The sequence below is a fragment of the Zootermopsis nevadensis genome, unplaced genomic scaffold, assembly GCF_977971745.1.
Source record: "Zootermopsis nevadensis isolate Lab colony 2312 unplaced genomic scaffold, Znev_1.0 Znev_ptg000031l, whole genome shotgun sequence".
Lineage (NCBI taxonomy): Eukaryota > Metazoa > Arthropoda > Insecta > Blattodea > Termopsidae > Zootermopsis > Zootermopsis nevadensis.
Window position 1 is genome coordinate 3986890 of NW_028259163.1, and position 19163 is coordinate 4006052.

A 19163-nucleotide genomic window follows, 5' to 3' on the forward strand; every position below is an offset into this window, starting at 1 on the left:
TTAATCCAGGCACAAAAACAAATTCAGTACCAAATATTAAACGTAATATGCTGAACTCACCCCCATTGGCATTACTGCTGGAGTTGGGTTCATTGTTAGACGTGACGACCTTAACCGCAGAACCCGAACTATCAATAGGCCAAGCGTAGCCTGTTGCTCGTTGTTCCAGCAATAGTTTCCACTGTGACCTGTTGTCGCTTGTAATCTAAATGGTGGAAGAAATGAATAGGCGTTTGCAGGAGAGCAATTATGCTTAAAGACTCTTCAATATTCCACCGAGCATATAAATTAGACTTCCCCCTTTTATACTTCCGCTCAAAATTGGGCTTACAATTTGATTATGAAATTTCTCAGGTGAGACAACATGAGTTCTTAACGTGACTAACTAACTAACTAGACGAGAAGGCAGTTTCTTTATTATGAAAGACAAAACATAACTAGATATTCAATAAATATTAACTTACCAAGAGGAAAACAGAATCTAGGTTATTATCCTGGCAGATATGTAACACTGATACAGACGCTCGAACAAAAGTGATACCAACTTGAAGCCCCGTGGTTAAACTAACAAAAATTAAATCTCCAGAGTCCGTTCCCATGATGGCCACATGATGACACTCCAAGAGACTCTGCCACCATACTACTGATGTGGCGTGAGAACACTGAATATTTGTGCTGCATGAATTTGAAGATGGATTATGATGTGATAATGGAGATGGAAAAGACGTTACATCAGTAGTAGACCATCGACGATCTAACACGGCATTTGGGTCAACTAGTGCGAGTGCCGGCACAATAAAAATTGAGCCATCATCACCTGGAAATTTAATTGGATGAAATATATAATATACAGATTGTAACTAACAGAATCTGTACTATAAATTTGATTTAGAGAAAAAAAAGGCTTCCTTAAAATAAGAGTTTTCGATTGGTAACATGAATACCAGCAAATTTTTAGCCACTAATAATGCATCACAGAAGAATATATAACTTATTTTCATTTAGGAAAATATCAGACAAATGTAACTCCACGAATGGTACAATACATTCAATAATATTATTCTTATGGACTTCATCCACCTCAAGATGGGAGCACAGCCAGTTCCAAAAACAAAGCAGTCTTATTTTAGAATTTTTAAAAAAACAAAATCCATAAAAATGGTAATATTGATCAGACAAATATTTTATAACATAAAAATTACAAATACAAAAACAACAAAACCTTTAACTCACCAGTAATTAAAAGCCAAGAACCTGAAGGATCAAAACATAATGCTGTTATTCTCTTGCTGCTGTCGACAAACCACGGCACCTGCCTCATAACAGGCAGTTGATCTGTCTCTCCCGACAAATAATAAAAGACTATATCACCAGAACTAAAATGAGAAACACACAAATAAAATTATAAGAAATATTATTTAACCATTAACATTCCAAAACTGAGAAGAGACACAAATTCTCCTCAAACATCATTTATTCGATATCTTCAGTATCATAAGATTCGACCCCATGCCCTCTGTTATGATAGAGGGCATCTAAAGTAGGAGATAAGATAAAGTAAGGTAAAAATATAGTTTCTGGTACTGACAAGGTAGCTTGGAAGGCCTGTTAGGTACCGTGAAGAAGACAGTTAAAAGAGCTTTGGTAAAGCTGTAATACGCACTAACAACTCGGCTGCTGCACCATGAAAGAAGCAGTTGAAACTCATCACCTCAAAGCCTTCTGCTAAACCATACTGTATAACAGGGCCAGACTGTAAATCTTTGGTTAATGGCTTAGCAGTATGTAAATGCAATACATGGTGAACTGAATTGTGGAAAATCTCAATGCACAGACAATATAGGTTAAATATACTTGTTTCCAGTTCTACTTACCCCATGACCAGAGCAAGCAACTGTCTACTTCCAACTTCGCTTCGAGCCGAAAGCTGTATGTCTTTGGCTGAGACAAGGCATGTCAGCTGGAACAAATGTTGATCCAGCGACACACTTCCTTCTGTTCCAGACATGGTTGATTTCAAGCCAGTGACTGCTAGTTTTAATCTAGCTACTGGCTTACTCCTGTTCTCAATCCATCACAACAGCAACTATGAAAAAATATTTTGTAGGTAAACATAGTAACTACAAAGTTTCTATAACATAATCAATAACTTAATCTAATTTCAAGATTCTGCAGATAGTAATAAAAACAAATTTTTCACCTAATGGGCGCTTGTTATCAACAGAACTCCTTGTTACAAGTAGAAATGGTATGTATCAGAATATTTTAAAAAAAAGAAGAATACAGTCAACTTATGACAAGTATGACATTTCCCATAAAAGAACCGTGTCTATGAACAAACAGTATAATATGACATCACGAATTGTTGGGAAAAGTGGATATAAATATTATCATCCCTAGAAATCGTAGAAAGTTTCGTGGATGAGAAGGGTGAAATAGATTTCTAAGAACGCAAGATGTCTTAATAAAAGAAAATACACATACAAAGTGAATAAAACGATAAAACTGGTTCACCCATTTAACTCGCGCATATTACACAAATTCAGCTTTAACAAGAACAACTATAATAAAGACGCAGCTCGGCTAGGTGTTTGGACTTCACTTACAAAGATCGTCACAGACACAGAAATGCCGTTCCAAGCATTCAAAATTTGCAAGTATAGTAGACGAAAATAACTATCCCCGCGCATATGTAAGATGTGACTGGAAAATTTTTCATACCTCCTCAGTTGGTAGCAATAATATTGTCATTCATTCCAAGTTGCCATGTTAGTTAAAAATGGCTTCGGTTAGGGGATTTAGCAAGAATATCCCTTTCATTAGACAACAATTCCTTGCATTATTAGGAAATACTAGTGCATCTGTGAAATTTATTTGTATTGTAGTACTATGTAGTTACTTTCTGTCTTTCTCAGACGAGGCAGTCCGTGTATTAAGTGTAACGCCAGGTTATCTGTTGCCACCTGTATTTTGGATTTGGACTGCTTTTACGTATTGCTTTCTTGAAATTCATTTTTGGGAAGTATGTGTGGATGTCGTAACAGTTGGTTTGTGCGGAAAACTCATTGAACCATTGTGGGGGGCATTAGAAATGATGACATTTTTTGCAATTGTCAACATGGGTGTTGCTATACTTAGTGCGTTTTTCTACCTAATTTTGTACATGTGTACATTCAATACAGATCTTTTATTCACTGTACACATTCATGGTTTAGCCGGTTACATTGCTGGTGTTTCTGTAGCAGTGAAACAAATAATGCCAGATCACATGATTGTCAAAACTCCTCTGGGTAAACTAACGAACAGAAATATTCCATTAAGTGTGTTCTTCATGTCACTTATCTTTTGGTTGGTTGGTCTGCTGGAAGGAACGTATCCAACAATGTTTCTGTCAGGATTATTAATCAGCTGGACCTACTTGAGGTTCTATCAGTACCACAGTAATGGAACAAGAGGTGATATGGCAGACAACTTTACATTTGCTAGGTGTGACACCAATTCTTTTATTTGTCATGTTCATTTCTCATTTCTGTTTTACAGCATTTGATACTGTAGTACTTATTAGCACTGCATCAAACATTTTCATAGTTACAGTTCAGGTACCTTGATATTAATTTGTTAAAATGGTGCCAACCTGAAAACTCATCCAAAAGAGAAAGTGTTATGTAGTAAAATATCGTCAACTGAACTCAACAAATACATTTACTTAAGAGATTTTGAAGAAGATAATTTCTTCCACAATGCTAAATGTTGTTCATGAAATTCAGTTTGGCATAAACATGTAAATGTGTTCATTATGTATGTAAATTAATGGAAGTAACTGGAAAAAAGTCAGCGCCAACTACAGTTTATTTTATATTCACTTTGTTTCAGTTTGTTCCCTAATGTTCTACAGCCTCCTATTGCTGTGCTAGGCAACACAGTACATGGATTTCTTGTCCGAATTGGTATCTGCCGCCACACTGTTCGCAAATTTGATATGGCAGCCCCATCAGGAATCACTATCAGTTTACCTGGCATTGATCCACATGACATGGAGAGAAGAAGGTAGAGTACTATAACTGTGGGCATGAAAAAGAGAACGCATTTTAAACTATTCTTGAAAATTTTTGGAATTTTGTTCAGTTTAAGTACAAACTTATAATAGATATGAAAGATCTCTACACTTGCCGAACAGATATTTATAAAATTTGTGATTAGCAGCCATTATTATGTCTTCAGACATTTACTAAATCTCACACTGGACATTCGATAGAAAAATATTTCTGTGAAAATTCTGCTATTGTAACACTTAACTTCTTTGCAGTTAATAAAACGTAAGAAATACAATGTTACTCAACGCTGCCTAAGTTTTAAAATAGTATAAAGGCATTAGAATAAATAATACTGTAAGACTATCCAAATATTAAAGATATATGTTACCATTCTTGTTCCAAGATTAATAATTTTAAATCATTTTTTACCTAATTCTGTAAGTTAATTTTTTAATGGGAAGAACCAATATTTTTTTTTCCAGGCAAATTGCACTAAAGGCATTAAGTGAGAGACTAGGCAAGGTGGAATCACAGCCGACAGCAACAGTTAGTTGGGAACAAGACCGAAACAAAGTTCTTGCTGTTCCGTCAACAAGTCAAGCTGTTTCAATCGCAATGCCGTCAGAAGAAACGCCAGCAAAGCCTACAGTTAGTTCACCTGGTCCAGCTGATAGAATTATTACCGTAGAAGCTGAATTGGCAAAAACGTGATAACGGGAAGTCAGAACGGAATGGAACTATCTTGTCAGAGAGAGAATTGTGTATTGTACCATGGTGTAACATATTTTTTTTTTTTAAAGTCATTCATCCATTAGATTTTTCTGTATAGTAATGTTAAGGAAATTTGTCTGTCTGTTCAAATATCAGATAAACTTTGGTTTATATTTAAACCTGTTGAGAGAAAATAGTACTGTTGTGGGTATGGGATTGTTCTAGATAGTGAAAAAATGTAAAATAAATACTGGAACTCAAGCACCATTGTCCATAAGAAATTCATGCTAATAAATGTAGCATATGATGTATTTAAATTATGCTGTATCAGCTGCAGTGGTTATTTATTGTCAAATGACGACAGGTTATGTTCTGTCATTCACCAACAGTGACTGAAGAAAACAAAAGACTCTGTCAGGACAGTCGGTGTTCCAGTTGAGATTCGAACCGAGCACCCCTCAAATACAAGTCAAGGGCATTAGCACTTTAGACAAGTGCTTAGTTAACTGAGATGTGTAAACCGTAAGATTCTTCAAAATAGGAACTTTCCACAAGTAAATAATTGACAATTTATGGGGAAATTGCTTCCATATACATTCTGTGGAAATATTTGATGAAAAATAACACACATTTAGAGTGACAATTGTTATATAAGAAGGTTAATTGTGTGAAATGTGTTTTATCAGAACGTTGTTTATGCAGATTAATTGATGTTAGGATGAAGCATTTAATAAAGGACAGTTTTCTCTTCCAGTTAGTCTTATGACCTTATCGATAACCTAACGGTTAATGTCGCACATCACTGTGTATTGGTAATTTGTCAGCTGTTATTTACGAACAGAACACATTGTTAACACAGTTTGCACGCACGTGTGTAAATATATATAAGAACATAGTCATGAATATCAGATGTGTTAATGAATGGACAGAAGTGAACTACATTTCCATAAAATGAAAGTTAATATTAGTAGAACCATTAGAATCCCGTATAACTGGACCATTATTATTCAAATGAGTAATAATAAGATGCATATATTCACCTAACTTTAACTTCGTTGTGTCAGTCAATGCATGTAACTTAAGAACTGCTGAACAAATTTTCATTAAATATGATATGGGGAAATTTGGCAAAAATTTGTCAAGAGAGCCCAGTTTCAGGTACAATCGGACAATAACAGTGGGTACTTTGCATTAAGACTTTGCGCGTTTATGCGCACAGAACTGATGGTGAATATTCGTGGAAGTCGCACAACGTGGCGAATCTCTGATTTTGACTTAGTCGGAGCCATTCGAAAAAGACAAACGTCAAACCCTGGTTAATGCACAAGAATATGATTTATGCTAGATATACATTTCCTAGGATGTATAATTTTAAGTGCTATAAAAAAAAAGATGGAAGCTGAAACTGATATTCTCAAGAAAATATGAAAGTAATTCTTGATACCACTGTTACTTGGAACAAATTAGTAAAAATATGAAAAATCTACATTAGACAACCTTACTTGTAAAAGTATTAATCCTAATAAATATATAACTTACAACTTTTCTCTTTATATTATTAACTTTGTTTGTATGAAATAAGCTAACCCATTTCATCTATGGTCATGGAAAAAAATGTTTTCTCAAAATCAGATAATAACCATAATGGAAGCCCAACAGTTATATTATATGTATATTTTACAGTTAAGATTGTTAATTTGTTTTATGTTTGTGATTATAAGTTCATCATATTCATTACGCAATAAACTATATAGATCAACTGTCTTGAATAAACCTGGTGTCGGCACATTAAACAAACTAAGCTTGCACCGTCTTTACCAAAATTTTTACTACAGTGGTTCCCCCATGCCAGATATAATGTCTGTAGTGTCACCACTTTATTTACAAAGCCTCACATCAGTCTAATGGCATTTCATCTATTGCAATTTGAATTAATGCTTACAACAGCATTAGAAAGAAAAAACAGTAAATAAGATAATTGGGTACTTGTGGGTTATCGGGACACATCGCTTTAAAAATAGGTTAGATTAGGTTAATGTGTGTGGATAAATGACATATACTTGAAAGTTATTATATTTTATTTCAATAAATGACAACTAACCTAACCTAACCTATTTTTAAAGCAATGTGTCCCTATAACCCACAAGTACCGATAATTGTTTCTAAATGTCTTTGATGACATTATTGTATTATTAACTTTTTATTTTAGACTTTCAATGTCAGTATGAAACTTAATTAGCTTTAAAAAACACCACATTTCAAAAGACGGATCTTCCTCTGTCTTTAGATATAAAGGGATGACACATCTTGACCTGAGGTGATCTATTCTCTAATGCAACGAACATTAACATGTCTTTGTCTATAACAAATAATGTGGTGTCCTGAAAAAAATAATTTGTGATTTCATTGTAGAATGTAGGTTTGTGTATGTATGTTTTATAACCAATCACACACATAATTAAAGTATGTCAATTATCATCATACGAAGTTTAGTTATTTTTATTTTGTTTTAGGGCACTGATGTTAAATTATTCATAATAAGCATTTTACTTCAATACTGCTGGGCCCTTATTGTCTTTACATATCACTGTATAAGTGTTAAAAACAAAATTATTTTGCCTTCTTAATTACTTCTTTCATGGCTGACATACATATTTTTAAATCAATATATGAAGAATATTATTCACTATAAATAACACGCAGTATGCGTCTTCTAACATTATGCTTGTTTAGACTATGTCTACCTATAGAAAGGTGGATTGTTAGGTCCATGCTGCCACTGTTGTGGTGGTGGAGCCCCATATTGTTGTCCTACAGGATCCTGATACTGTGGTGCTCGAACTGGAGCAGTGGGATTAGGAGGAACACCCTGGGTTGCATACTGCGGTACTTGTGCACTCTGATATGCAACGACAGTACCTGGTGGAGCCTGATAGTATCCTGCCTGCGGTTGTGATGGACCCACAACCGGTGGAGGAACTGCATATGGTGTATACTGTGGCGGAGGAGCCTGGGGATAATGATGGTACCCTGCAGATGGATGTGGCGGCGGAGGATGATCCACCATCACGCTAGTGCTGTTGTCTTGTATCGGAACAGTTATTAAATTTGTTCTCATATTTGGAGGGGGATTTGACTGAGGGGTCTGCTGTTGGGTGGGGTATCCCGATACGATCATCGCGGAAGGACGATGGTGGGGGTTAAAAGGAGGTGGTGGTGGCGGCGGAGGAGAAGGCTGTGGAGGGCCACGGCGATGATGATCTAAGACAGTGCCTGTATTTGATATGGGAACGATAGTAGCATGTTGAAGTCTTGGATCACCTACTGATGGCTGTGGAACCATATGAGGCTGCTTCATTCGCTGAGGATTTGGCGCAACCATTTTGTTTGTAGACGAGGTCTCAACCATCATAGCATCCTGTTGAGTTTGAGGTTTGGTGTTCCCTCCTGTAACTACAAGAGGGAACTGAGTATTGTCTCCTATGGACTGGACTGGCACGGCTGTGTGACGATGATTAATGTGAGCCTGTAATTTATTTAAAAGAAGTGAAGCTGACTTAAAGTATGTAATTTAAAAAACTGCAGTAAATGTAACTTAACATCACATATGGTGTCTACATCTAGATTATATTAATACGGAAGAAAAATTTTGTTTCCAGCTTCTTTACCCTTCGAAGCCAAAGCCGGTCTAAACTAGACTATAAAGGTATAATCCACACCAGATTAAACACTCCCCAATGTGTTCTTTGCAAATTCTCAATATTTAATTGTCCTAGCTGAAATAAGAAAAACAATATACATATAATATGCAGGTCTAGCACCCAAACTGAACATCAAATATTTAACCTACAGAATACAAAACTTAGTAGCAGATATTTTTAACTGTCTTCTCTTTATCCTGCCTTTGAATGAAGAAACACAACTCCTTGTGAAATTCCTCTCAGCATTTAATTCAATTTAATTTAATTTGAATTACCTGCAAGTCTCGCTGTGACAAATACGTCCGTCTGCATCCAGTGTTTCCGTATCTTGTCCCTCCATGTGTACACATAAACACAGTACCAAGTCCGGTCTGTTCCGCCCTTGTAACCTTCTCTAAACAACGAGGACACACTTTGTCTTCTCTCTTTGCGCATGATAAGCAGAACACATGTTTACAAGGAATCTGCAATATAAAGCGTTAAACCATAAATACAGATATGATACCTGAGAGAGGTCAACATGTTAACAGACTTCCCAAATTATTAAACAACTACAGACCATTTGGACAAAGAAACCCTGGAAGACCGCAGAAGAGACTTTTATACTACGATGCCGGAACGGGTCAATATCACCAAACTCCTTGACTGATGATGTTTATGATGACCTGAGAGGGGAACATCCCAAAAACTATGATCTGCTAGTATATTAATAAATAACCTGAAAGTTAGAGAAACCAGAAACACCTGTTCATAGTGGACTATGGACTTCACCCTCTGAACCCGCACACTACAGCAAGGAATATTGCAATGCGGTCTTAAAATGTAACCAAAACATTTAATATAAATTTGTACGATGTAAAACATAAGTAATTTTATTGGGGGACATGATCATAGACGCGGTATATCCGAGTCCGCGGCGTAATGATGCACGGTATATTGAGGTTCCATTGTATTTACATCAATCAGAGGTATCGCCCGCAGCTACAGGCTGAAAGAACACAATATGATTACCAACATACAGGGATACTTCTTTTTGCCACCCTATCCATATTGAATCTGGGACCTACACCCCCTCCTATCCAACTGAAGCATATTTCCCACTCCCCCACACATTTTCATAGCATGGTACTTAATTAAGTACTAGCATTGTACTTGATTAAACAGAAGAACAAATTTACTTTTTACCTTACAAAGAGCATGTCTCTTAATCAAAAATTGATGTTTTAATATTTTAATAAAATACATACCATTCTTCCATATATCAGGATCGGTTTCATACATTTATCACAACAATGTATCATTGGATTAAGAACTTTTTCACCAATGAGATTCACTCGATGATCCCAACGAAGACGAAGCATAGGCTCAGGGGGCCCACGGTTAATTGTCGTAAAAGTCGGAGCCTCCAACTGAGATATATCTGCCTCCAAATCAACTATAACAAATGAAAATGTTAACTTATTATTACAAATGTAATAATGTAAGCAAGTGCTGTAATGAACATAGCTAGATTTGGGGAAATTACTTTTTGGAGGCTGCTGATTTTCATCGTTAGTTTCTTGAACTTCTTCTCCTGTCTGCAACGGTACTTCCTCCTCATCACTTTCTATAACCTAAAACAAGAATCTGCAATTAACTGACACCTACTACTGGTGCAGATTAGCAACAAAAAATATAAACTTACTGAGGACAAATAAATTAACTAAGGCAATAAATAATCGCTTATAACCATTTCCCAATGCCTACTTATTTCCCACCCACCTCTATAACCTTGCCTGTAGTTTTGTATGAGTGTGAAACTTCGTCTGTGACACTAATGGAGGAACGTAGACTGAGGGTACATGAGAAAATTTGGGGCTTACTGGAAAGCATAGTCTGTATCTGTGGATAACGGTTTGTCATGAAGCTTTGAAAATACATAACAAGGATGCAAAAGAAACATAACGTAGCAGACAGAATGGAAAAAATGAGTAAGTATGAAGTTTATTGGTCTAGGATTACCTTGACAGCTTTCTTTCCCCGACCACGAGATCCTCTTCCTCTCCCACGACTACGAGCTCGACCACGACCACGGCCTCTCATTATGGAATTAGATTCCAGTTGCACATACAATAAACGCTCCAGAACTCTATTTTATGACTCTGAGCACAGTCATTATATGAAGGTAAATAAACCCTTATTTATACATATATGTCTACGGTGTATATACGACTCGATGTTCTACTGTTGTACCTCGTAATAATGCAAGGAACTTGCATATATGAAGCGATAATTTCGATGGAAAGAAAATTTACATGCTTCCATGCTAAAAATTATTCCAATAAGACTTATAGACAAATTATATGTGTAACTATTTTCAAATGTCAACAATTATAACAGGAAAATGAATGAATTCGAAATTCTTTGTACCTTTACACGAAAGCACCGATACCAACATAGATAATCACGATTGATATAGTCGGTCCAGGGCACAGATGTGCACAGGCAAAAATATCAACATGCAAGGGTGATGGGTAACACGGAAAACAAGATGAACAATTTGATCACATTCACAGCTTGTTTAATTATTTTTGCAGTTGTACTGTAGTTTCATTACTTTCATAACCATGTAATTTATATTAGAAACAAGTGTAACTGTGCTACACGTTCTGCATCCTTGGCTTAAGCCTATTAAGTCTAAAATTCCATTGGAAGCAGTACCAATCACTTACGAAATGGTAGTCGCTGTTGGATGCGCACAGGTTAATGATTCATCAGTTGGCAAAGATATTGCAGTAGGTTTCACGTGTTCATGGGAAGGCGTTTATAGTGCTTGATTATTAAATAAGCACAAATGGGAAAGTTAAAAGGAACAAAACGTAAACTAAAGGATATAACAAAGGCAGAAGAAGATTCATCAGATAATGAAGTACCAATGAGAGCACGTTTTTCTGATGAACCAATTCCGAAAAAGGTAAAGAACCCGACTTAACCTAACTCGGTTCCTCTTCTTCGGGAGTAAGATAATCTTCAGGTGTGGGGCCATTGTAGGCCAAACGTGTCCTCAAATCTTACATATCCCCAAAGCTTGAGAAATTTATTGTAAAACAGCAAAAGTTTTCGAGGGGAAGAATGGTCAATTACTATAACCTATCAAACCCGTTACCCAGTCTGGATACACCTAACTCCAACTTTTCAATTTGAAAAACTTACTAATCTTCACAAAATGAAGTGAACTCTTTGATGTGAAGAGTTACAAATATTATCTGAAATAACTTGTGAACACTGTGGTTCCAGTGATACTTCTTAAAATTCCTTCCCTAAAGCCACACTTGTGACTAACCTGTTATGCCTTTGCATTAGGAAAAAACAGAAATTGGTTTTTGGAATTGACCAATGGATGTTTCTCTTTTTACATTACATTTAAATTATTTGTAGTCTGAATCATGGTAAGTTTAACTATACAGTCTGCCGTTACAGCACATTGTCAGACTAATAAAACTTTAAGAATTGTTGAATTTCAGATAAAATGGATCAACAAACAGAGAGTTCTTGTATTTGCTTCAAGAGGAATTTCTCACAGGGATCGCCATTTAATGCAAGATCTGAGGACTTTAATGCCACATTCCAAGCCAGAGAGCAAAATGGAACGGAAAGATGATCTCTTTGTCATCAATGAAGTGAGTTTTAAGTTTATTAATATATGTAATAAATCCAGGCAGAACAAATGGATCTGCCCAAACTTTTCCTGTAGTGTCTGCTTTGTATTTTATATTATAAGAGGCTTATGTAAATGTGTTTGTATGGAGTCACCGTCTCCCATTGCTACGAATCTGTGCCATGGACAGTGTGCAACGTTAATGTCAAATGAATTACAGAAGTATATTTTGTGCCTTGTATTTCAGATGTGCGAGATGAAGAATTGCAATAAATGCATCTTGTTTGAAGGACGACTGAAACGTGACTTATACATGTGGATAACCAATATTCCTGATGGACCTTCAGCCAAATTTTTGGTTGAAAATGGTATTTTTTTTTCTTTTACAAATGGGTGAAGTGGCACTTCATTTCGCCAGCATTTGTAGAAAAAATTAAGTAAATCGGTCTCATTAAAATTCAGTCACAAATGTTTTGATACAAAATACTTTACGTAAAATAAACAGTATATTATCAGTACAGAGTTGAATTGACTGAATTAATTTACCAACTACCATAATAAGATTAAAATATTTTTGTCTTCTTAAAGGGAAAGATAGTTACACCGAAGAATATTGCAGAAATGGGCAGATGCTTGGAATAGTCCAAAAAATGTTACATAATGATATTAATAATTAGCAGTGAATATTCTTGTCATTTCAGTATATACTATGGCTGAACTAAAGTTTACTGGGAATTGCTTGAAAGGTTCAAGACCTGTACTTTCATTTGATGAAAATTTCACCACAAAACCTCACTACAATCTTCTAAAAGAGCTCTTTGTACAGGTATGAAATATAAAATATAAATAATTTAGTACAATAAAGTGTATCCTATGTGAAAAAATAACTAAACAGCAAAGGTGTACGGAAAATACGAAGATATCGACATTTATTATGTAACTGCAGCTTCCGTTCCAGATGAATATTAGTCGAACGTATATTTTATTACAGATATTTGGTACACCGTATCATCATCCAAAGAGCCAGCCATTCACAGATCATGTGATTACATTCTCGGTACTAGACAATCGCATTTGGTTTCGAAACTTTCAAATCCTGTCCGAAGACGGAGCTTTGGCTGAGATTGGACCACGTTTTGTACTGAATCCAATCAAGATTTTTGACGGAAGTTTCCGAGGGCAGACAATATGGGAGAATCCACGATATGTATCGCCAGCAGTGGTAATATATACAGCCTGTTAGAAAGAGCTGTTCACATCTTGATTACATGTATTAACAAGCTCTGTACTAAAATATGAACCCAATATTTAGTAAAAATTTGTAGTTTTTATAAATATACATGATAGATATTATGTTATTATTCATTCCAATATAAAATCATGTCAGGATGGTATTTCCACAAATGCTGTGGACATTTTTGAGGAGTTCTGATTTTTATAAAACCTACCATAAATGTTGCACGTTAACCTTCCCAGATGTGAAAGTATTAAGTTCTTAATTCATTTGTTTGCAGTATCGTCGCCAGGTTAGGAAATTCGCTGCTAATAGGTACGAAAACCGATTGGAGAAGAAGGTAGCTTACGAAGAGTCAAGACCAAAAGAGTCGTATAACCTGAATCCAGTTGATGAAATTTTCTCTGGCGATACCATGGAGAAGGCGAGTGAGATTCACACTCAAGTTACAGAAAGGAAAATTAAAGAAATTGAAACTCCAGTCTCAAAGAACAGTCCAGTCAAATTGAAGAAAAAGCATTCGAGGAAGTTGCAAGAGCGTAACAAACAGAATGAAAAGCAGAAGAAAACTCTTAAACAACACAAGAAAATCAAGAAGTGGAAAGGCACTAATAAAAGAGGAAAGGTTTTGTTAAGCTGAGTGCTGCATCTGTTGAGATGTAAAACTAATAAAAGAAAATGATTTTCTGCAAATAGTCTTTCATTTTTAAACCTTGTAGCAGTCCAGTCCTTGCTTAGAAGTTTAACCCCAACATTCAAGGAGCTTTTTAAATAGAAAGTATAAGAAATTTTTAATTATGCTTGCATATCACCATATTGAGCCGATCTAGGTAATAGTTTCAATTGTGTTAAAATCCTTAACCTTATACAAAGAAGAAATATAAATATATAAATTATAAAAAAAACACAAATTACAACTAATACATCTATTGCGTGTATCAACTGTCGAACTACAGTATTAATGTGACTTTTAAGGTTTTCATGGTGGCGATGATCTGGGTTCTTGTCTCATGTGGACTGACCACTGAGTGGTTAGCGTCACATCCCGGGGAAAGAACCCTGGTACCCATTTGCCAAAGGGCTGGGTGGGCCCCAGAGCCAGTCTCAAAGCAGAAGCTAGAGGAAAAATCCTCTGCTCATCGGGGATCGAACCTCGGTCATCCAGTCCATAGACAGTCACTATACTGACTGAGCTACCTCGGCTCATTCAGGTAGAGAAATAAACATGGGCAATGTTCTTGTATGCTGAATTTTGTAACTAAAATGTTATTTGTGATACTGGTCCATTTATAACATGGCATTATGTGAGAAGGGAAAGTCTATTTACAGAATAATTCTTAAAACAGCAGTATAATTTAGGGTTATAACTTCAATACTCCACCTCCATACAACAGTAAATTACTCATAGATGCTAAAATAATAATTCTCTCCCTGTGAGGTACAGACAAGGCAGAAAGATTTGTTCATTTACATATTTTTTTTTTCAGTTTGGGTGGGTAAGGAAAGTAACTCAAAAAGAATATTCAGAAAGAATGTTACACTCTAAAAATGCAACACAAGACAAACTTATGGAAGAAATCATGCTCTTCTGCCTGCTTTTCATTTCAATTAAATCACATAAAAATTAATAGAAATATAACAGTTGAAATGTACGTTAATGAGAAATGTAAATACATCTGGACTTTTACAAATACAATTTGTATGTGACCAACAAATTCAATAAAAGTAATACAGAAAAAGACTGAAGGTAACCTTATACAGAACATAAAATTTATGTAGGATTTGATAGGTTATAATACGAGGCGCGTCCCAAAAGTAAGTTTCCCACTCGTCCCACAGCTAGCAAACCTTATATTGAGCGAAGCGACTGTGCGCACGTGATAGAGCAATGACGTAGCATGGCGCATGCACTAACGGCACTTCCCGCGTTCTCACAGTAACATCGTTGCAGCTGTTGAAGATGGAGGTTCTTATTCCAGCTCCCGCCGACTGTGAAGTGCGGTCAGTGATAACGCTAGGCCGCACACGGCTCGACGGACAGCAAGTCTCCTGCAGGAGTTCAGCTGGGAGGTGTTTAATAATTCACCCTACAGCCCGGACCTCGCTCCCAGTGATTTCCATCTTTTCCTACACCTCAAGAAATTCCTGTCCGGTCAACGTCAGCATTTTGAGAATGACAGAGAGGCGGAGATGGTTGTCACACAGTGGTTCCAATCCCAGGCGGCAGACTTCTACGACACAGGTATTCAAAAGTTGGTCCCACGGTATGACAAATGTCTCAATTCCGGTGGCGAATATGTTGAAAAATAGCTGGACACTTGCTGTATCTGTTGCAATAAATATTTCCATGAAATTGTGTTTTGTTTCTGTAAACGGCCCCAGGGAAACTTACTTTGTAGACCAGCCTCGTAGTTCATGTCACCAGTAAATCAACCCTAAATTCAGTATCATGAAGTTGGACAAAAGTCTATTTTAGACAGTTTTTGTAGGTTCTTAATAATACTTATTTAAGCATAAAATGCAGTGCAAATGACGCACTGTGAAGAATGTCAAAATGCTTTATTTTAAGGTATTATTGACCAACTTACCTGAAGAAACTGGGAGAAATTATACAACACCTCAGAACAGCCAGCATCCAAGCTAATTCAAACCCAGAACTTTCTGAATACAAAGCAGAAGTGCAAAGAACTCAATATTCAATGATCATCCTCATAGATTACTGTTTGTTGACAGACGGTTGAAAGAAAGTCATATATCCAACACAAACTGTAATTAAACATTCACTTTACACTCATGTAATGGGAGAACTGAAAGTAAAGACAATCAGTGCAAATATCCAAGTTTACTTGTTTCCATCTGAAAAATTTACATGTAATTATATAATGTTTCCTACATGTCATTTATGTTAAAACTACACATTTGTTATAACCTAAATGTTTTAATGGTTTATTTAAAGACACTTTTTCAACTTATATACTACCAGATTGTAATTATACCATCACATTTTAATTCTCTTAAAATAAAAAGGGGGGTCCATAATAAAGACCAATGATATGCAATGCACCAATGCTGCTGATAAACGGTAGTTCATGATCCATGCCAGTCGATGCACAAGTTGTTCACTGATTTATGAGACTTTAGAACACAATATAACAAAATTAATTTCTTCTTTTGGCAAACAATAACTTCAGTATAAATAAAGTACTCATTCATTGTTGAAGTTGTACTGAAGCCAGCCAGTTACGTAGTTATTGAAATAAAAATTGCCTTCACATTATGAAAAATGTCATCACAATGAAAAATATAGTCTTCACTGCTACTAAACTTGCTAATTTAAAACGTCCAGGACTTCTGCACCACGCTATGGTAATTTTGGTCATGAAACAACTGAAGTTGACTTACAAGGATCATAAACGTTATCCCTCATGAATTGTAGACTTGGGGAAGTCACTGAAGTGAAAACCCAAATCTATGCACATATAACCTGTCTGAGCACCGCTGTAGCAAGAAGAAACTTAACTGCAGTGCTAACAACATAAAACAGGCAAAGTCATTGAGACTACATTCACATGTATATGTTACCACCAACACCCAAGGCAAGAATCATGTGACTCATGCATCATTCAACAGTGAACACATTAAATATTACAGAGCAAGAACAGTTCTTCCAGCATCAATTCCTTTACATTACAATATTTTGACTTATATAATTCTTATTAGCATCTTATGCTTCATGCACAGCATCAATTAATGCTGCAACACGATCTGGATTCATATCAGGATAAATTCCATGACCTAAATTGGCAATGTAGTGACTTTTTCCAAATTTCTTCATCATCTCTTTTATGTACCTCCTAAGGTCTTCTTCTGGTGCATACAAAGCACATGGATCAAGATTTCCTTGTAAAGTGACACGTGAACCAACCTTCTGCCTGGCTTCTACAGGGTCAATAGTCCAATCAAGTCCTATAACATCATAACCGCTTTCTGCCAAGTCTTCTAAAGCATAATGACCACCTTTCACAAAAATTGTCATTGGGATATAATCTAAACCCAATTCATTAACCCTACCTTTAACACGAGAAGAAATATCCTTGATGTAAGGTAGAGCATAATCTTTGAACAACTCTGGACCCAAATGTTCTCCACTAGATTCAAACACTTGCAGCAGCTGAGCCCCTGCACATGCCTGCATTACTAGATAATCAACAACTGAATTAGTTATCACTTTTAAGAGATGTTTAGAAGCATTTGGATCCTGATATAACCATGCTTTGGCTTTGGCTAACGTCTTCGAACCACGCCCTTCAATCATATAACCCATTAATGTCCAGGGAGCTCCTGAGAAGCCAATCAGAGGTACTTTACCGTCAAGTTTGTGACGTGTTATCCTAATTGCTTCACCAACATAACTTAACTTTTTTGTAATGTCTGCTGTCACATCTAGTTTATATATGTCATCAGATGAAACCAGAGGTTCTGGCAATACTGGTCCTACTCCAGGTAGCATCTCAACAGTCATTCCAAGAGCTTGTGGAATAACGAGAATGTCTGAAAATATTATACACGCATCGAGGTCGAATCTACGAATTGGCTGTAGGGACGCCTCAGCAGCAAGTTCTGGATTTTGACATATGGAAAAAAAACCGTGTTTCGAGCGTAATTCACGAAATTCTGGAAGATACCTTCCTGCTTGACGCATTACCCAAATCGGAACTCTGTCCACTTCCTCTCCTCGTGCCGCTCGTAGAAGCCGATCATTTTTTAGCACTGGAAACTCCATAACTTAACCAGACCTAACAACAACCTCACTTTGAATCAAATGTAGGTTTGTCATAACCTGTGCTTCAAATCATATATGTCATCGGTCAGGTGATCTTGGTACACATAGTACCAACATTTTGCAAAAGTAAATACCCACATCTAGGTACTTAATTTTCTTTCGCAAAAAAAATACGAACGTTGTTGTCTTGTGAGGTGGGAACACTTGCGGCAGCCGGGTTTCGTTGGCAAATGCTGTAAGGGATTAACTTATAACATGGCGACTACAAAATAATTTTATCAGAAGTGGACATGTCAATTTTATGTCAAATTCATATTCATTAAAGTCTAAAATGTTCGTTCAACAGACATTCAGAATCAATTAGCCTTTTCTTGGCATAGATACATCCTAACATGTAGTTCACAGCAGAATTAGCAATTAACAGCCAATTACCGATATGTGATGTCTTTGATCAGATGCTGTCCAGATAACATGTTTGGTAGGATATTCAGTCACAGAAAATCCACTTATATTGACAAGATCCATGTGAATCACTGGCAAAGAGAATCATAGACATGGTGCAATAAGCCTTAGAAAAGCTGTAGATAACATAGGTAAACAAAAGAACAAAGTAACAGGAAAATAATACACATAGGACAAACAAGTATCAAAGACATTAGTACTAAGACTTTACAGGTTCCTATACTACCTGGAAAGGCCAACAAAATTGTCCTATTTAATAAACATGTTACACTGACAAATTACTAATTGAAAACCGCCCCTAATCTTACATATAATTATAAATACTTTAAAATTGCATGAGTGAAATTTCATAATGCAAATGTTAGAAAAGTTAGGACTGGCTGTTCTCACGAACGAGATGTAAACCATCATGAAATCAATCCCATCTCACTGAAGGAGCCTCCACCTCCACCACAAAATGCTGCCATATGTATAAGATCTCTTTACCTTCACAGAAGATATTTATTGGACAGAATAGCTGTTACATCTCCATGTAGATTTGTGGATGCATTAGGATCACAAGACCGGAACATCAGCGGTGAGCAGCAGCCAAAAGATGAAA

General features: G+C 36.2%; 5 protein-coding genes across 6 annotated transcripts in view; 2 read left to right on the forward strand and 3 right to left on the reverse strand.

Moving 5' to 3' along the window:
- Positions 1-2628, reverse strand: part of ca (RCC1 and BTB domain containing protein claret) — a 43570-nt gene extending 40942 nt beyond the window's left edge. The window contains exons 1-5 of the mRNA XM_022058260.2: positions 2201-2628; positions 1875-2086; positions 1234-1376; positions 465-817; positions 61-205 (exon numbers count right to left, since the gene is read on the reverse strand). Of these exons, the coding sequence (XP_021913952.2) occupies positions 61-205; positions 465-817; positions 1234-1376; positions 1875-2008 (775 nt within the window). The 5' untranslated portion in view covers positions 2009-2086; positions 2201-2628. The remainder of the gene's footprint in view (positions 1-60; positions 206-464; positions 818-1233; positions 1377-1874; positions 2087-2200) is intronic.
- A 107-nt stretch (positions 2629-2735) lies between these two features.
- On the forward strand, positions 2736-6290 carry LOC110827034 (transmembrane protein 115). Its single transcript, XM_022058274.2, has 3 exons — positions 2736-3486; positions 3874-4047; positions 4517-6290. Exons 1-3 carry the CDS (start codon positions 2780-2782, stop codon positions 4743-4745), a joined length of 1110 nt encoding a protein of 369 aa, XP_021913966.1. The 5' UTR covers positions 2736-2779; the 3' UTR covers positions 4746-6290.
- Positions 6291-7217: 927 nt separating this feature from the next.
- On the reverse strand, positions 7218-10890 carry Hakai (E3 ubiquitin-protein ligase Hakai). 2 transcript variants are annotated; one of them, XM_022058272.2, is made up of 5 exons: positions 10448-10888; positions 9972-10059; positions 9694-9881; positions 8722-8910; positions 7218-8271 (listed from the first exon to the last, which is right to left on the reverse strand). In XM_022058272.2, the coding sequence occupies exons 1-5, from the start codon at positions 10526-10528 to the stop codon at positions 7486-7488; spliced, it is 1332 nt and encodes a 443-aa protein (XP_021913964.1). In that variant the 5' UTR covers positions 10529-10888; the 3' UTR covers positions 7218-7485. The 2 variants fall into 2 exon arrangements, with proteins under 2 accessions (XP_021913964.1, XP_087215356.1); XM_087359230.1 differs by having other exon boundaries at positions 9694-10059; positions 10448-10890.
- Positions 10891-11006: 116 nt separating this feature from the next.
- LOC110827033 (ribosome biogenesis protein BRX1 homolog) lies at positions 11007-14010 on the forward strand. Its single transcript, XM_022058273.2, has 6 exons — positions 11007-11399; positions 11950-12105; positions 12331-12451; positions 12785-12909; positions 13075-13305; positions 13598-14010. Exons 1-6 carry the CDS (start codon positions 11280-11282, stop codon positions 13955-13957), a joined length of 1113 nt encoding a protein of 370 aa, XP_021913965.2. The 5' UTR covers positions 11007-11279; the 3' UTR covers positions 13958-14010.
- A 2134-nt stretch (positions 14011-16144) lies between these two features.
- On the reverse strand, positions 16145-18558 carry Urod (uroporphyrinogen decarboxylase). The gene has a single exon (XM_022058293.2). It carries the CDS (start codon positions 18098-18100, stop codon positions 17042-17044), a length of 1059 nt encoding a protein of 352 aa, XP_021913985.2. The 5' UTR covers positions 18101-18558; the 3' UTR covers positions 16145-17041.
- Between the last annotated feature and the right edge of the window lie 605 nt (positions 18559-19163).

Bases quoted from the DNA above. Each gene is read 5' to 3' on its own strand.
- LOC110827034 (XM_022058274.2), top strand. From the start codon at position 2,780: ATGGCTTCGGTTAGGGGATTTAGCAAGAATATCCCTTTCATTAGACAA. The intron at 3,487-3,873 runs GTGTGACACCAA...ACTTTGTTTCAG, and splicing joins GACAACTTTACATTTGCTAG to TTTGTTCCCTAATGTTCTAC. The intron at 4,048-4,516 runs GTAGAGTACTAT...TTTTTTTTCCAG, and splicing joins CATGACATGGAGAGAAGAAG to GCAAATTGCACTAAAGGCAT.
- LOC110827033 (XM_022058273.2), top strand. From the start codon at position 11,280: ATGGGAAAGTTAAAAGGAACAAAACGTAAACTAAAGGATATAACAAAG. The intron at 11,400-11,949 runs GTAAAGAACCCG...GTTGAATTTCAG, and splicing joins ATGAACCAATTCCGAAAAAG to ATAAAATGGATCAACAAACA. The intron at 12,910-13,074 runs GTATGAAATATA...ATTTTATTACAG, and splicing joins TAAAAGAGCTCTTTGTACAG to ATATTTGGTACACCGTATCA.
- Urod (XM_022058293.2), bottom strand. From the start codon at position 18,100: ATGGAGTTTCCAGTGCTAAAAAATGATCGGCTTCTACGAGCGGCACGA.
- Hakai (XM_087359230.1), bottom strand. From the start codon at position 10,528: ATGAGAGGCCGTGGTCGTGGTCGAGCTCGTAGTCGTGGGAGAGGAAGA. The intron at 10,060-10,447 runs GTAATCCTAGAC...TTCTTGTTTTAG, and splicing joins GGGGAAAGAAAGCTGTCAAG to GTTATAGAAAGTGATGAGGA. The intron at 8,911-9,693 runs GTATGTATTTTA...TTTATATTGCAG, and splicing joins TCCTGATATATGGAAGAATG to ATTCCTTGTAAACATGTGTT.